The 15240-nt window shown below is 32.4% G+C and overlaps 1 protein-coding gene across 1 annotated transcript in view; it reads left to right on the plus strand.

The window, feature by feature from the left end:
* The window catches only part of LOC105368489 (centrosomal protein of 162 kDa), a 6712-nt gene extending 2093 nt beyond the window's left edge, over positions 1-4619 (plus strand). The window contains exons 5-9 of the mRNA XM_011507504.1: positions 1-746; positions 1157-2055; positions 2340-3353; positions 3725-3886; positions 4228-4619. The exon at positions 1-746 is cut by the window's left edge and continues 8 nt beyond it. Coding sequence (XP_011505806.1) covers positions 1-746; positions 1157-2055; positions 2340-3353; positions 3725-3886; positions 4228-4452 — 3046 coding nt within the window. The 3' untranslated portion in view covers positions 4453-4619. The remainder of the gene's footprint in view (positions 747-1156; positions 2056-2339; positions 3354-3724; positions 3887-4227) is intronic.
* Positions 4620-15240: the final 10621 nt, after the last annotated feature.

Here is a 15240-nt window from a genome sequence, read left to right on the forward strand (position 1 = left end):
GGAAGAGAGTGTGCATAAAGAATCGAGTAAACATTCCAGCAGAGATTCTTCGAAGCCGGGCAGTGCTAAGAGTTCTGCAACTGATATCAACAACGTGGTGAATGATAAAAATGAATTATATACTGTTGGACTTACACCTAGATTAAAATTATTTGCCGATTCTATTCCGAAATTACTGGCTGAAAAGTCGAACGAAGCTAATTTGAAAAAAAATGAGGCAGGAGAAAAATCGGAAAACGACATAACTCCAAAATCGGATGGTAACGAGGATTTTAGTTTTAAGAATTTTAAAGCTCTTAATGCATTTACTCAAATGGAAGTCATGAATGATCACAAAAATGTTACAGATGTAAAAGATTATAAAGATCGCGTAGACTTTAAAAATAGTAAAGTTTCAGATTGTCAAAGAAATATGCAAAATAGTGCAATGTATATAGGATCAAAGCATTCGAGTGACAGTTTAAGGACTCGACATGCTACAAATATTTTAGAAACTAGAAATTCAAAAGGTGTAACAACTATTGCAAAATCCAGAAGCTATGATCAGCTTTCAAAATCATCTAATAAATTGGGTTCTTCATTAGAAAATATAAAAAATATCAAGTCTGCCGAAGCTCGAAAGCCAGCTTCAGCAGTTGTGCCAAAAAAATGTTCAGTACCCAAGATAAAAGTTCAGTCAAAAACGGTGACAAAATTGAATCCAAAGACTAGAATGTCATCAAAAATTACAAATGAACCGATGAAGCGTAAGTATCGTTTAATTTTCTCTAATTACAAACAAAACTTTGTCTTGAAAAATTATCCTTTCACCTGCATTATACAACACTTCATTATAATAAAAAGTGTTTTAATATATAATTTTTATTTATGAAAATTGAAAACAGATTCATAAAATACTTATTTTTTTCTTCTTTAATAAAATTGTAGTTGTATCTCATTGAATATTTGATTTTAATAATCTTGTACAAATAGGTGTTTCAAAATAAAATGTAATAAAATAATTTTTTTTAGCCATTTACATGGTGGTTAATAAATTATGTCTTTCTTTTCGGTGTAACTGAGCTATGATTGTAAAATAATCGTTCGCTTCTATAAAGTTTATTGCACACGAACGAAGCTGCAAAAGGTAAAATAAAATTATTAATAATTCTGTTAGCTCTTCCAAATGAATATGGCCTGAACGTTAAGGGAAGTCAAATCAAGTCTTACGAGGATGGTATGAAAAATTCTTTTGGAGGCGGAGACTGGATAGGTACATTGAAGGAAGATACGCTAGAGAATTTGTACCAAAAAGAAAAGCAAAAGTTTATGCACATTAAATTGGAACTGGAGGCTGAAATAGAGACTTACAAATCGAAACTGAAAGACGTACAAATGCTTTATGAGCAGGAGATGTTTACGCTGAAGAAACAAAATATTTTATTAAAAGCAAAAATAGATGAAGTAACTAGGCTAAATACAAATACAGCCGATGCTAGATTGAAATACGATCCGAACATCATACGTATGCAGAAGGATTTAGATCGCCAAGAGAGTGTCATTAATGCTTACGAGCTGGAAAACAAGAAGTTAATTCAAGAGGCAAAAAGATTACAGAGCGAACTCAAATCCGTTAATCAACAAAAGCCAAAAGTAAATGCAGTGGATAATAAAAACAGTGATTATGAATTGATGGAGAAATTGAAGGACTTGCAGGAAGAGAATGTGAAGCTTAATATCGAAGTATTAGATCTCAGGCAGAAGAATAATGATTTTTCATTAAAGAACGAGGATGTGACGCAGCAGAATAGTTTGCTCCAAGAGGAGCTAGAAATGATAAAGGATCAATTAAGAGCAAAGAATGATTTTATTACAGATAGGCTGCAGTCAATGACAACGAATGAGTTAGATTTAAGGAAGCAAGTGGAAGATCTAAAGGTAGAATTACATTCGAAGACGGAACAAGTAAAATTCATTAAGCAGGATTATGATAGATTTCAGGAGAACGTAGCGCCCGTTGAAAAAGAAATTCTGGACTTACGGACTAAATGTTCGTATTATCAAGATAAATTACAGGTAAATAAATCTCTTATTTTTCTTACCGTATATTATTTTATGATTCTATTTAAGATAAAAATTGGAAGATTGTTATTCTGATTTATGATTAGGAAACATTATTTGAAAACGTAATAATGAAAAAGAAAAAAAATTTATCAATTTTGTCATTTTCTCGACGGTTTTTCAAATCCTATCTCCTCTCACTCACCCCCCCCCCTCTCTCTCTCCCCATCACCCCATCTCTGCCCTCTCTCCCCGCGCAATCGGTTCATAATATTTAATAACAATTTTAACTTCTCTAGACTGCCAAGTATAATTGCGAGCGAGAGAAGCAATTGACGTTAAAGCTGAAGGATCAGGTAATTTTGGACAATAAAAACATAATGGATCTGAATCGACAAGTTCGCGAGATGGAGCGCATCTTAAAACGAAAGAATCCAGATTCCGTGTCTGCATTGATCCTCACCGCAAACTCTGAGAACGAGAAACTCAATTTGGAAAAGGTGAAGCTGCTGGAGGAACGAATTTGCTTCTTGGAAAATGAGATAAAGACTAAAGAGGACATGGCGCAGTTCAAATTAACGGACATACAGAAGAAGTTTACCGATATGAAGGACAAATACTCCATGCAAGTCTCGGATCTTGAGCTGAAGCTCGAGCTTTCATCACAGAGGGAGAGAAAGATCTACGGCGACGCCAGCACGCAGACGATCCAGAGGATCTTGGAAAGCCGTGGCTCCGAGCCAAATCTATCTGAGAAGGTGAATGTTAACAAGGTTGGACCCAAGTCTCATAATTTAAAAGAAGATACGCACCTGATTGCGACGATACGTGGCCTTAAGCAGGAGCTTGGCAACAAAGATAAAAACGTGTCGAAGCTCACTAAAGATATTCAAGAGCTGCAAAAGACAAATCGCAAGCTGCAGAAGGAACGGGAGAGGATGCTCAATGAGCGTAGGAACGAGAAGATGTGCAATCGAGTCATGACGTCCTCGGACTCGAAACTCATGAACTTCAAGGGCACCGAGATTAATGATCCGAATTCTAATTTTTATCAGAATGGTCACGCGGCAGACGGAAAGAGATCGATGACTTCTGGGCACGAGGGCTTCGAGACGAACAGATTCAAGAGACTCACGAGCGAGAACGAGATATTAAAAGAGGAGCTCGGAAGGATTAATAAGGATTTTATGGCGTTAAAAAACAAAAGGCTGCAGGATCTTAATATATTGCAAGAGGAGCACGAAAAGGAGATTGCCCTTATTGTTAAGGAGTGCAGTGTTAAAATTGGGGATACAAAAGTCAACAAATTACAGGTACATATTCGATTTGTATGTTCAGTTTGCTCTTTATCTTTGAAAAATAACACACACGCGCGCGCACGCACACGCACACGCACACGCACATATATATATATATATATATATATGTACGTATGTGCAGGTGCACAGAGAAATTTGATTTTGCATTATATTTTGTTGGATATAGTTAACGAACGATGAACTGTCATTAATACGAAAAACATTTTTCTTTTTATCTTTCAAGACATTTCTTAGAAAGCATTATTAATTCATAATTAATAACGACAGTGAAAAGTTTGCTTTAAATGTATTTATAAAAATTATTTTGCTAAGATTCACATAGAAATATACAGATTGCTTTTACTAATAATAATGTTTTGTTTTAGGGTCAAGTTAACTCGCAAATGGCTATAATATCTCATTTGCAACAACAAATAGAAGTTTTACAAGATTATAAGGAGCAAGTTGTCGTTTTGAAGACAGAAAGAGATCATTTGGAGGGAAAGAATAGAATACTTAGTGAAAAAGTAAAATACCTGTCTACTCCGGTAAGTCTTAAATTAAATACAAATTTGTATGTAATCGTGTTTAATTAAATGAAAAATGCAACATTATGTAAATATTAAAAAATCTAGTTTTTCGTATAAGCAAGTTTTTTTTTTTTTTTTTTTTTTTTTTTTTTGGAAAATTTTTAAAGGATTATTATTTTAAAGAATATTATTTGAAACAATATTATCGAATCAATTAATTATTGCATCAAAATTATGCGCGCTGCAATTTAAATACCTAATAATGAAGTTTTTATAAAGTTTGGGAAAGCATATTTAATTTTAAGTAAACTCGGCAAAGAACGTGCGTATTTCAACTAATATAATTGTTTATTATGCAGAGTTCGCAACAGTTGCAGGTTTTGCAGGACAAAATAATGGTACTGCAACAAAGGCACGAGACGCGTGAACAGAGTTTGCAAAACCTCGTGCGCGACTTGCTGAGGACGAGAAATGAGATCTGCAATGATTGTAAGAATGCTGGTATGAAAGGCAAGGATTTCAGTTACTTTCGACAAGACCTAGACAATATCCTCGACACGCTACAGGATCTCATAAGTCGTTGAATCGAGAAGTTATAATTAATTGTCGCACATAATCCACCATCGAATGCTTAACTGTGAAAATTAACGATAAAAGTATGAAAAGTAGGGAACGCTTGAATGATGCTTCGTGCTAATTGGAAAATCCATGTTTCCAGCCAACCTACAATATTAAGTTTGAAACAATTTCTTTCAAGTTATCAATGTAAGCTTTATTCAATAACGTAATTTTTAAAATTATTTATTAATTTTGTTATAGTGTTTATCATTTATTTATATTCAATTTATTTTTAATTTATATTTTGAAATTAGAATTATTTTATCCTCGCAGTACAGTTTTCTTATGCAATTTTTTTTCTTTTTTACACGGAAAATATTCTGTAGAAAGACTTGTAATCGATTTTATTTAGAATAATATTACATGTTTTGACTGGTCATTAATTTAATATTAATAATAGATTATTAATATTAGAAATTAATTAATCTTAAAAGTTTTAACAATAAAGCTCGCCATTAAATATAAAACATCTAGTTTTATAATGAACTATTTGAAGATTTTTAAACAAAATTGTTTCGAACTTAACAAGACTTTTTAATTCGTTTTCGCAGTTTATCATTTCCCGGTGATGAATTTAATATTAAATCGTTTTATAAAGGAGCTTATCGATGTTTTATCAAGTAAGCGATCATCGAGTCGAATCAACAAACAATTATTATTTAGTTTGTAATAATCGTTATATTATGATAATGGTTAAAAGTCATTGTCAATTGATCTCCATCGGGAACGCGGTGCGTTTTCCATATTTCTTTCTGTATTTTTAGAAACAGTCATTGTAAATAGCTTGACACCGAGAATATATTCTTGTAAATGTAATTCTATCGCTATCACTAACAGGAATCTGGTACTTTCTTATGTTTTTGGAAAGGATAAAGAACTGACAATTACTATTCTTTAAAAACTTAAAATTCATAAATGAATTTAATTATATTTGTATCTAAGATTTTTACAACTAGTTGATGTCGCAGTTTGGTCAAAACATTTTTATATGATTACTTAAGTCATATTTATTATTTCGACAATTATTTATTCTAAATTATAAGTACAAAGTAGCAATATAGATAACAAAAATTTAAGTTATAATAGTAAAAATCATAAGTGTATTTATATATGTGTTCGTGCATTGTTAATAAGATTTATTTGGCGGTAACAATTTTTTCCTTGATCATTTCTACGTCATCGTTTTCAATTTTTCAAATTATAAGCTATATATTCTAAATAATTATTCAGTTAGTAATAGCATATACGATGTGGTTCAATCAATAAGTTGTTTCCACTAAACTGAAATAATCCACTACTAACTTCGTGACAATCGTAGTTCAAATTTACGTCGCATAATTTTCAGCGCCTTTCTCCCACAAATTAATCTCCTTATATTTCAGATTCCATTAATTCTTTTTTTTCGATAAAGCATAAATGATGAAAATCTCATGTGTTTAATCAAACGTAAGACCTCTGACTTCAAGTCATACCTTAAATTTTGTTAATAAGTGACACTTTGTAAATGTAAATTAACATTACGTCTTAGCAGACTCAATAATCTCTTAAGAAATCTGTATTGTGTATAATATTTGATAAACTTTTTATAACATCAGAATAGGGATTTGAATAGGGAAACTTAATAATACGTCCATATATGTAAAAATAATTGTGCTGTGTGTCAATGTATTAAATTAACATTACGCTAAATGAGAAGAGAATTTAGTAATGAACTTTCATTGATTTTAAAACTGAGTGTCTCGCCAACAATGAAATAGCGGTATTTTTCGAAAGGAAATAGTCGACACGCCACGTCCAAATTATTTGATACTAAGTACGGCAAACAACATTTCAAGCAATAAACTTCGGTAGATGCACTATGAAATATTATTAATGCTGCGACAGTGATCCGTTGGAAGAGAGATTTTCTGTAACAAGGCCTAATAAGGAAAAATATCCACCTCGCAAAGCACCAAAGCAAATGATTAGAATATCCATCTAATTGTGCCACACAATATTTATATTTTCAAGCTAAGTCACATTAATCAATGCGATTTTTAAGATTCAGTTGTCCAAGCAGTTGTAGCTATGGTGAGTGCAGGTTTCATTCTCATTGTTGGAAGAAGTGAAAAATTATTCGGTCTAGAGTTATCCGATTTTCTTGTCACCTAGGACTATTTGGTTTTCTAAATCAACCGTACGTTCTTATATTAATTATACAATAAGAATTATTCGATCTAAACAGACGTATAAAGAATAATTTAAACAAAAATATTTGCTAAAAACCATGATCATATAATATTTATCATTTTCAAAATAATCATATACTGTATAATAAATATCTCGTAAGTATCATTAAATTTAGAACCATCAGCAATAAAAGAACAAAAATATTTAAAAAAAAAACAACAACAACAACAAAAAAACCATAACGAAAAAATAAAAAAAATACGTATAACAAACAATTAAGATAAACAATTAATGAAATAAATGTAAATTTAAACATACATGGTTACATTATCTTGATAATGCTACCCAACTAACCGTCCAAATATTCTTTATTGCGTTACGACCCTTAAGATCCGTAACTACGGACGTGAATGTGTTGTTTGTTACCTTCTGCTTATGCATGTGAAAAAATTATTTTTTAAAGAAAAAACTTTATAACCCTTTGTAAGTGCAATATTAGATATTAGGATAATTAAAATATTATAGCGATGCATGACTATTTTCTTTTTTCATAATGCCATTACTTTTTCTTTCTCCTATTGCATTTTATTATTTTAGTTGTATACCATTGTTATAGAGAAGATTCTAAATAAAAGATTAGCTTGGGCAGTAAAATTTATTAACCGTGTCGTTGAAGGTACGATGATAAATATTTACTTACTAGCCTGAAGTTTCCAATGGTCTTGAAATACATTTGGCTTATGTAAATCTTTCATGATTAACCTTTAATGGTTACTATTTATTAATGGTGCGTGTCAAAATATTTGGAGATATCAGTTTAAAAAAATTATTTTGTATTCCGTAACATAATTTATTATTATTATAGCAATCTTATCAATTTACAAATGTATAATCTGTCGTTATATTGCATAGAGTAATTTAATATACACAATTTTAACTTATTTATAAATTATATATTATACATAGCAATAATATCTGCTAATATTATACTTTTAATTTAGGTTAATAGAAGTAGTAATTCAAACTATGAATTGACATTGATATTGTCATGATAGGTCTACCTCATTCGTATACGTGACAAGGACAAAAGATAAATGTTTCAATTCAAGCAAACGAACTAGTCAAATTCTAATATGTAATCGTCGCTTGTAATTAGACTTCCCTAACATTCCTACAACTTAATATGTTTTATATTTTTTAATAGAGTGTGGAACAATAGTGAGAGATAAATGCAGCGTAATAAGTGTTTTGGACAAAGATAGGTAGCGCGCTCAAATTTTAATAGCTTAGCTATACAAAGTCCGTAGTGCTTTAAATTTTAATAAGTTTTCGCCAGTTGATAAAATGCTAGTATACAGTTATCTCTTAAGTTATCAATAAAAAAAAGTTTGTAAACGATCTAATTAAATAAAAGTTATAAAGATTCAGTTCTATATCCTTTACAATAAAATTCAATCGATCTATACTTTCGCTTTCAATGCAACACTAAGTACATACATTAACGTCTCATATTAATTCATAAGAAAGATTTGACAAAAATTTGTGCCATATAGAATGTTAAAGAAAGTAAAAGTAAATTTTCTAAGCAAAGCAATTATTTTTTACGGATTGACATATCGGTAAAGATTTATAATACTTATTATTATACAATCATACTCAAGCAAATAGTGAAACAGCCATTTTAAATAAAAATAACGGATTTTTCTACGAAAATACGGTTTCATTCCTTGACTTGTAATGTAAAATTAGTAATATCATAAAAAAATTTGCCAAATAAATCAATAAATTCAATCTTCCATTATAAAATGCAGCGATTAATTTATGTTAGTGTAAACTATAAACTTTTTGGGGTGAAAATGTATGAATTAGTTTTAAAATTCATAGATTAATTTCTATTCTTTTAATACATTTCTACTTAAATATATTGAAGTAAAATGAACAAGTAATATCATTAGATATAAATCTCTTTATGACGATGAGAACAAGCTTTTTAAAAACAATTATGTGAATAGTTTTTATAAATTATTTAAAATATTATTTTTAGTACATATAATACATATATTTTGCTCCAGAAGCGCATAGGTGTACTCATTTTTTATTTTATTTAATGTGCTACGTCGGTTTAATTAAACTGCAAATTCGAATCTTACATTGTTCAATTAGATACTCGTTTAATCGGTGCAAAAAGGTCATTGCCAAAATTTACTCTCATAAAGTTTTTACAATCTTAAACATGAAAGTAATTTTAGTTTACGAGAGATGTGTCATTAAGATTTCGAATTCTTTTAATTATTTTCTATGCCGATAAAATATGTTATAATTTTTGATAATTAATGATTTATATAAAAAAAAAAAAAAAAAAAAAAATACTAATAAATAAATAACAATAAAAAAATAATAATAATACGATACGACAAATCAACGAAATATTAATTACACTCGTTATTAATATAGCAATTTTTTATTCTTGTTTGTGAAATAACAGAACTTGAGATTCAAAGGTCGAGAAAAGTTGGTTAAAATTAGCCAGTATTAATAATAATAAAATAAATTAGTAACAAAAACATTTACGTTAACTTTAATAATGTAAATGGTATATCGAGCATATCGCACAAAAGCATTAATTTTTTTTTTTTAATGCAAATGTTTAGGCCGTACAACTCGATAATGTATTATATATTTAAGATAAAGAATAATTTTAATAAAACTGTATTGTCGAATAACATAATGTTTGTTCTATTTTTATTTGCACCTTACTATTAAATAATAACTTAAATTTTTTTTTTTTTTTTTTTATTACAAATCATGAGAATAGAATTTTATAATCAAACTCTAATCAGATGTTAATTAATTGACAAATGCTGGATTTGCTCGTACAGCAAACAGTTTAAATTGAAGATAAATAAAAAATTATTAATTAACGTAATAATCCAGCATTTATTTATATTAGTGATGATTTATAGACGTTCAAGAAATTTATCATTGCAAGAGGATTCTTCACTTTCTCCTATATCCCAATATTTTTCTTATATATACTATTATTACATGTAGCAAACTTGCCCAAGTATTTAACGATTTATAACGATTTGTAATGATTTTTTTTCAAAAATGTCAAGCTATTTCAGCAACGATGAGATTTTTCCTTTATTATAACGTCGATCCCTTGTTGCAGTAACCACTTAAAATGGAAAATTAACTAATGCATTACAAAAATTTTTATCGAATATGGTGAAAAATAGTTAATATCATTACAATTACATGAAAATTTATCTTACATTAATATTTTGAGAGCGTTAGTACACTTGTTTCGAAATTTTCGTTCATTGTATCTAAATCGAGTGAAAAATTTGCATTATTTTCATTTTTACATAATATGATAAAATATAATAATTATAATTTATTCGGAAAATATGTCTCTTTGTCTTGTGGGAATTATAAGTCAGACTTAAGTCGTCCTGTGTGTTTAAAATCACTTAATAGTAGCATATATTTTTCTATATATTTATATTCTTTATTTCTCTCTCTCTCTCTCTCTCTCTCTCTCTCTCTCTCTATACATATATTCTTTCAGTATATAATCTGAAATTTCAAGGTTGACACGTAAAAATGTATTTTACTCTGTGTAGTTCTATTTTTCAGTGTCGAATAAAAAATGAAGAATTAAATGGAGATATTTTCAGTTGAGTTTGTTTTGTTATTACTTTTAAAGGGTAAATGTTTTCATTTCTTTGAGAACTCACGGAATCGTATGATTACTTACCAATAGCGAGATTTCATTATAATTCATCATAATAAGGAAGGAGTACTTGGCTTCTGGTAGCAGTAAGCGGAGCATAAAACTATGGGACCTAGAATATCTAGGACAACAGCAACTTGGGTATAAGGAAATTTCCTTTTGAGAAATTTTCGAACTTCGGCTATTAGCGAGTATCTTTCCTTCTTTTATAACTGACGCGAGTAAAATAATTTGCCCATCATTGATTATCTGAATTAAGGAATACAAATAAATATTCATAAATTATAGTGAGAATTTGAAATTATCTATACTTTAAAATTACACTCTGTACAGTCGTGTATATAAAGATTTTTATTTACTCGTTTGATGCAAGTGTTGTTCTTGTATGTGAAACTCGGAGGCAAAATTATTTTAAAAATATTAATAAAACAGCAATGACTGATTGATTATATATTATAATGCGTCATAGGAATATATTTAATGATAATGCTTAATAGTGGAGACTCGAGCCTACCATCGTGTCCGGTTAAGTAAATTGAATTTGCAATTTTACTTTTTTGAATAATAAAATAGAGAATATTATTCAACTTACCTTTACTCCGAGCTAGATATTGTATAAATAAATGACAATTTCGAAATAAATACAAATGCTTCGTTCGATCTAATATTTTTCCTTCTGCATTGTTTAAACGAATTGCAAAAGTCCTATGTTACAAGTAGGTAAGATTTTTCGGAGTCCTGACGAATCGTAAGGCTGAGCTCCAATCGCGGAAGCGCTTCTTCCGATCGATGCTTACAAAGCCGATCAAAAACGAATCGCTTACCTTTCTTACCGACTTCGTCCTAATCCTTGCTGGTGTAATAGACTAAAGAAACATGGACTTAGGCAGGTAAAATAGACGTACGTTGATTAAGATTCAACGAATTAAAGCGACGATTATCGAAATACTAGATATTTTTTAAGTTTACGAAATTCGATAAATCATGGATCAATTTAAATTTTTACGAATATGACTCGTTTGCGCGGCTGATTAATGCATAATTTACGTTACAACTGCGCATCTACATTGCCGACTTCGGTCAAGATAATTCTTTCCCTTTGGACACTCCTCGGCTCCTCCTCCTTCTACTCACCGACTCTGCGCCACTCGCTCCCATACGATCGTCGAAGAAAGCTTTTTCTTACGAACCATTATTAACACAAGTTGCTATTTATATTTTTCGCTCGGCTTCCCCTCCCCGTCGCCATCGGCTCATTTGCTCGAGGCGAGCGGCGTCGGGCTTCGCGAGGCAACTCATCTCGTAAAAATTCTCCTCTCCCGGCACTTTAATAAACATATTCGCATTAGAGCTATTTGACGCGATGCACTGTCTTACCGTCGCACTGTCCTTTTCTCATCATACTTTTCTCAATACGGCCAACGAACAATTGAAATATTCTGCTGCCGAGCTTCTTTCGCGCCCCTTGCCTTGCAACGACGCGGTTAGCTGCGACGAGATAGTCTGAAGGAGAAGCCTCGGAGCACGTTATAAGCCTCTTAAAATGTCTATTAAGTGTCGTCGCTCGGAGGTGCTCGGATGTCAAGGCCGGGGGGGGGGGTGCGTGTAAAAAATGCCTTCTCGGCCGTTCGAGCGCACTAATCGGCAAAAAAAACCAGCAAGTCCATCGATGAACGCCGATCTCGACGTCAACGAAATTCAAAAAAAAAAAAAAAAAAAACACCTTCGCCCCAAAAACATAACAATAACGATAATAAACAATGTAAAGGTAAGGGAGAAATGAAAGGAAATGTAAAAGAGACTGGTATTTTACGTCGAGCGGCTCTGCTTAGAAGTTAATTTTGCCATACGTAGTAGTGACGACCTCGGCCCCGTGGACTTTCCGCCAGTGCTTCTCGAAGTTGATTTTGCGCCCGGTCTTGTACTCGCAGATGCTGCACCCGATGAATCGAACCTCGAGGCCGCAGTCGTGGCGCACGTAAAGCCTGGCGCTCGTGTAATTCTTGTAAAGTTTCCGACAGCTGCAGTCCTCGAAGAGCGACCCGCGCTCGTTGCACTTGGTGCACGCGCTCAGCTGCTGGCCGTCGATCTTCGGGTACCCATGGTTGCACCGGGAACAGTACATTTGTCGCAGAATTTTTAATCACCCTAGGTTTTAAAGTGTCGCTAGATTAACGTAGGGGCAGTATGAATTAATTCGCGGAGAAGATTATTACGTGGGAACAAGGAGATCTAAGCTAAGAAGTTCGTTTGGATTTCGTTTGCTCAATCATCCCTAATCGTAAAGTGACGTCTGTCGTATGTAGATTGATTTTGACGAGACGCACTTCCCTTCCAAATACTTAATACTCAAATATCCTCGGCACTCGACTAACTGACATTGGCCATTAATTCCTCTTTAAATTATCATAAATAATGCTGGACAATCATGAAATTAATGAGCTTTAGTATTGGTTGGTCACTTACGAGTTTTTTCAATTCTCTTTCGCCTCGAAGTATGTTTTTTTTTTTTTTTTTTGTGACAAGCTCGAGCTTCGAATAACTCATCTGCAAATAACAAGCGAACACCATATTTTATATCAAAATCTAGCCGATTTAGCCATTAAAAATACAACTGTACGAAATAAACACACGCAATGAGTTTGACAGGTCATTCAACGAATCTACGCCTATGAATTCGATTGCTGACGCTCTTGGATCGACTAATAGCTTACGGGACGTTTCAACTAGAAGGAATTTTATTTAAAATTTCACGCGAATACATCAGTTATGATGATGAAAAAATGTATATTTACTGGCAATTTTATCCAGACTTACTGGTAAATTGTCGGTAGAAGGTTCATCTGCAATAAAATGTGGAGGCTGCTTAGCCGAGGTAACCCCTTTTCCTGACGCCCCTAAAGCAAACTGAAATTCCGTTAGGAATGAAAATGGTGACTAATATTGCTCGGATCTACTCGGATTAAATCAATTCACTCGCATACAAATACTTTAAACATTATAAGGCTTATATATACATGCACAAAATTAACTTAATATAAAGTAAAAGTTTGCTCACTTACAGCACCATTGGAAAACATAAATAATGATAAAAAAAAATTATTCATAAATAACTTTGTAATTATATTTAAAATAACCATTTCTTTTTCATTTATCGTATTACAAATGATCATAGGAGGGACATATGTATAATTCAATCATAATCTTGTAATTACTAAAATAATAGATAATTTCAATATTCTTTAGCTTTTGAATGCTAAGATCCATCATTTAAAAAAGAGATTCGTCAATCTATGGCTCAATACACGAAGTTTAATTAATTTTGCAAGTTTTTTTAGAATTAGACTAAGTTCGCCAGTTTACTGGTGGGAGAAAAGTGGAAGGGGTAGAGCTTGAACCGACTATTCAACACAACTGCTTTTCCTGCATCTTCATTGCGTTTTATTTTACAACTACGCTATTACGATTCTACGTAGATGATGAGAATCGTTGACATCTTGCTGTTCCTTGGTGGTAACTTGCACTACATGTCGAGGTTAGAGGTCGTCGATATCCGGATCCTCTTGACGTCAAGTGCACTTGGTGGTGGATGTGTACAGGGAGAAGTGTGAAGTCGTAAATCTCCGGACACTTCTTCGTGTAGTGCCACACGTGGTGGTCACCTGATCCTCGCCTCCTTCACGATGGATTCTTGTGGTGTGAAAGTGTAAAGAGATGGTTCGATACCTTAATATATATTGCTTCGAGTGGCGTTTGCTTGCACCGACTCGTGGAAGCGAACACTTGCCGAGAGTGGGCTTTGGCACTATGCGTGCGAGGTTCGACGCTGACGTAGCTGCACGAAACTGAACGTGTGTTACCCCCCGTGACGACTCTGTTGAAAGAAGAGAGCTTCTTTCTTCCTTGGCGTCCTCAGTAAGAGAGCGCCTGCGTTTATAAGTGACTAGCTCATGGCTGACCAACTCTGACTGACCAATTCTGACTAGTGACTGTCTTGACGAGTGCTTGCTTTAAATATCCACGCTACAGGACAGTTAGAAGTGACAGCAATGGAGGCGATTGTGGTGCTACAAGCAGTGTATGCAACTATGCACTTTACTTTTCAATTGGATCTAACGACTTTTGCCCCCAAATGGCTAACACTCTTGGGCTTTACCCAGATATCTGGGCGACTTGGATTTTCCCAGATGTCTGGCACTCGCGAGAGGTTCCCGCAATTTTCAACGCAATTAATCGTCTCGTTCGGTGTTTTTGATCTATTGCAAAGTCTTTCATATAAGATTTATACTTGTTATATTTTATCGCATGAAAGGATGATTCATTTATTTACGTCGAGATTTGGATTCGCAAAGCTCGGCTGTCGATCGGGCTCATCTCAATCAAAAACAAGTTTACAAAGGTAACGGTAAATATTACGAACAACTTGTTCAATAAATTGAGGCTAATTTCTTACGAAAATAAGTACGTTGAACAATTTAGTATTGACGATCTCATGGCGCATTCGAAACGATGGAAAGTACAAGTCATCTTGAAACAATGTAACAGAGAAACAGCAAAGAGTGAGAGAGGTGGGGGGGGGGAGGCAGGGAACGAGAGAAGGACAGTCAATCGTGACCTCGAAAATGTTACTCATAGAAGGAAAAGTAGAATGGATACGAGAAAACCGTAAACGTAAAAATCTAGAATTCTTTCTGACTTTCCAGTTAGTATTTCTATTTAGTCATTATTCCATGAAATATCTTTTGAATTTGCTGTATGAATTAATATAAATATATTATCAATAGCATATATATATATATATATATATATATATATATATATATATATATACAATTAATTCATTTAGAAA

This window comes from Ceratosolen solmsi, unplaced genomic scaffold (assembly GCF_000503995.2).
Source record: "Ceratosolen solmsi marchali unplaced genomic scaffold, CerSol_1.0 scaffold10, whole genome shotgun sequence".
NCBI classification, from domain to species: Eukaryota; Metazoa; Arthropoda; class Insecta; order Hymenoptera; family Agaonidae; genus Ceratosolen; species Ceratosolen solmsi.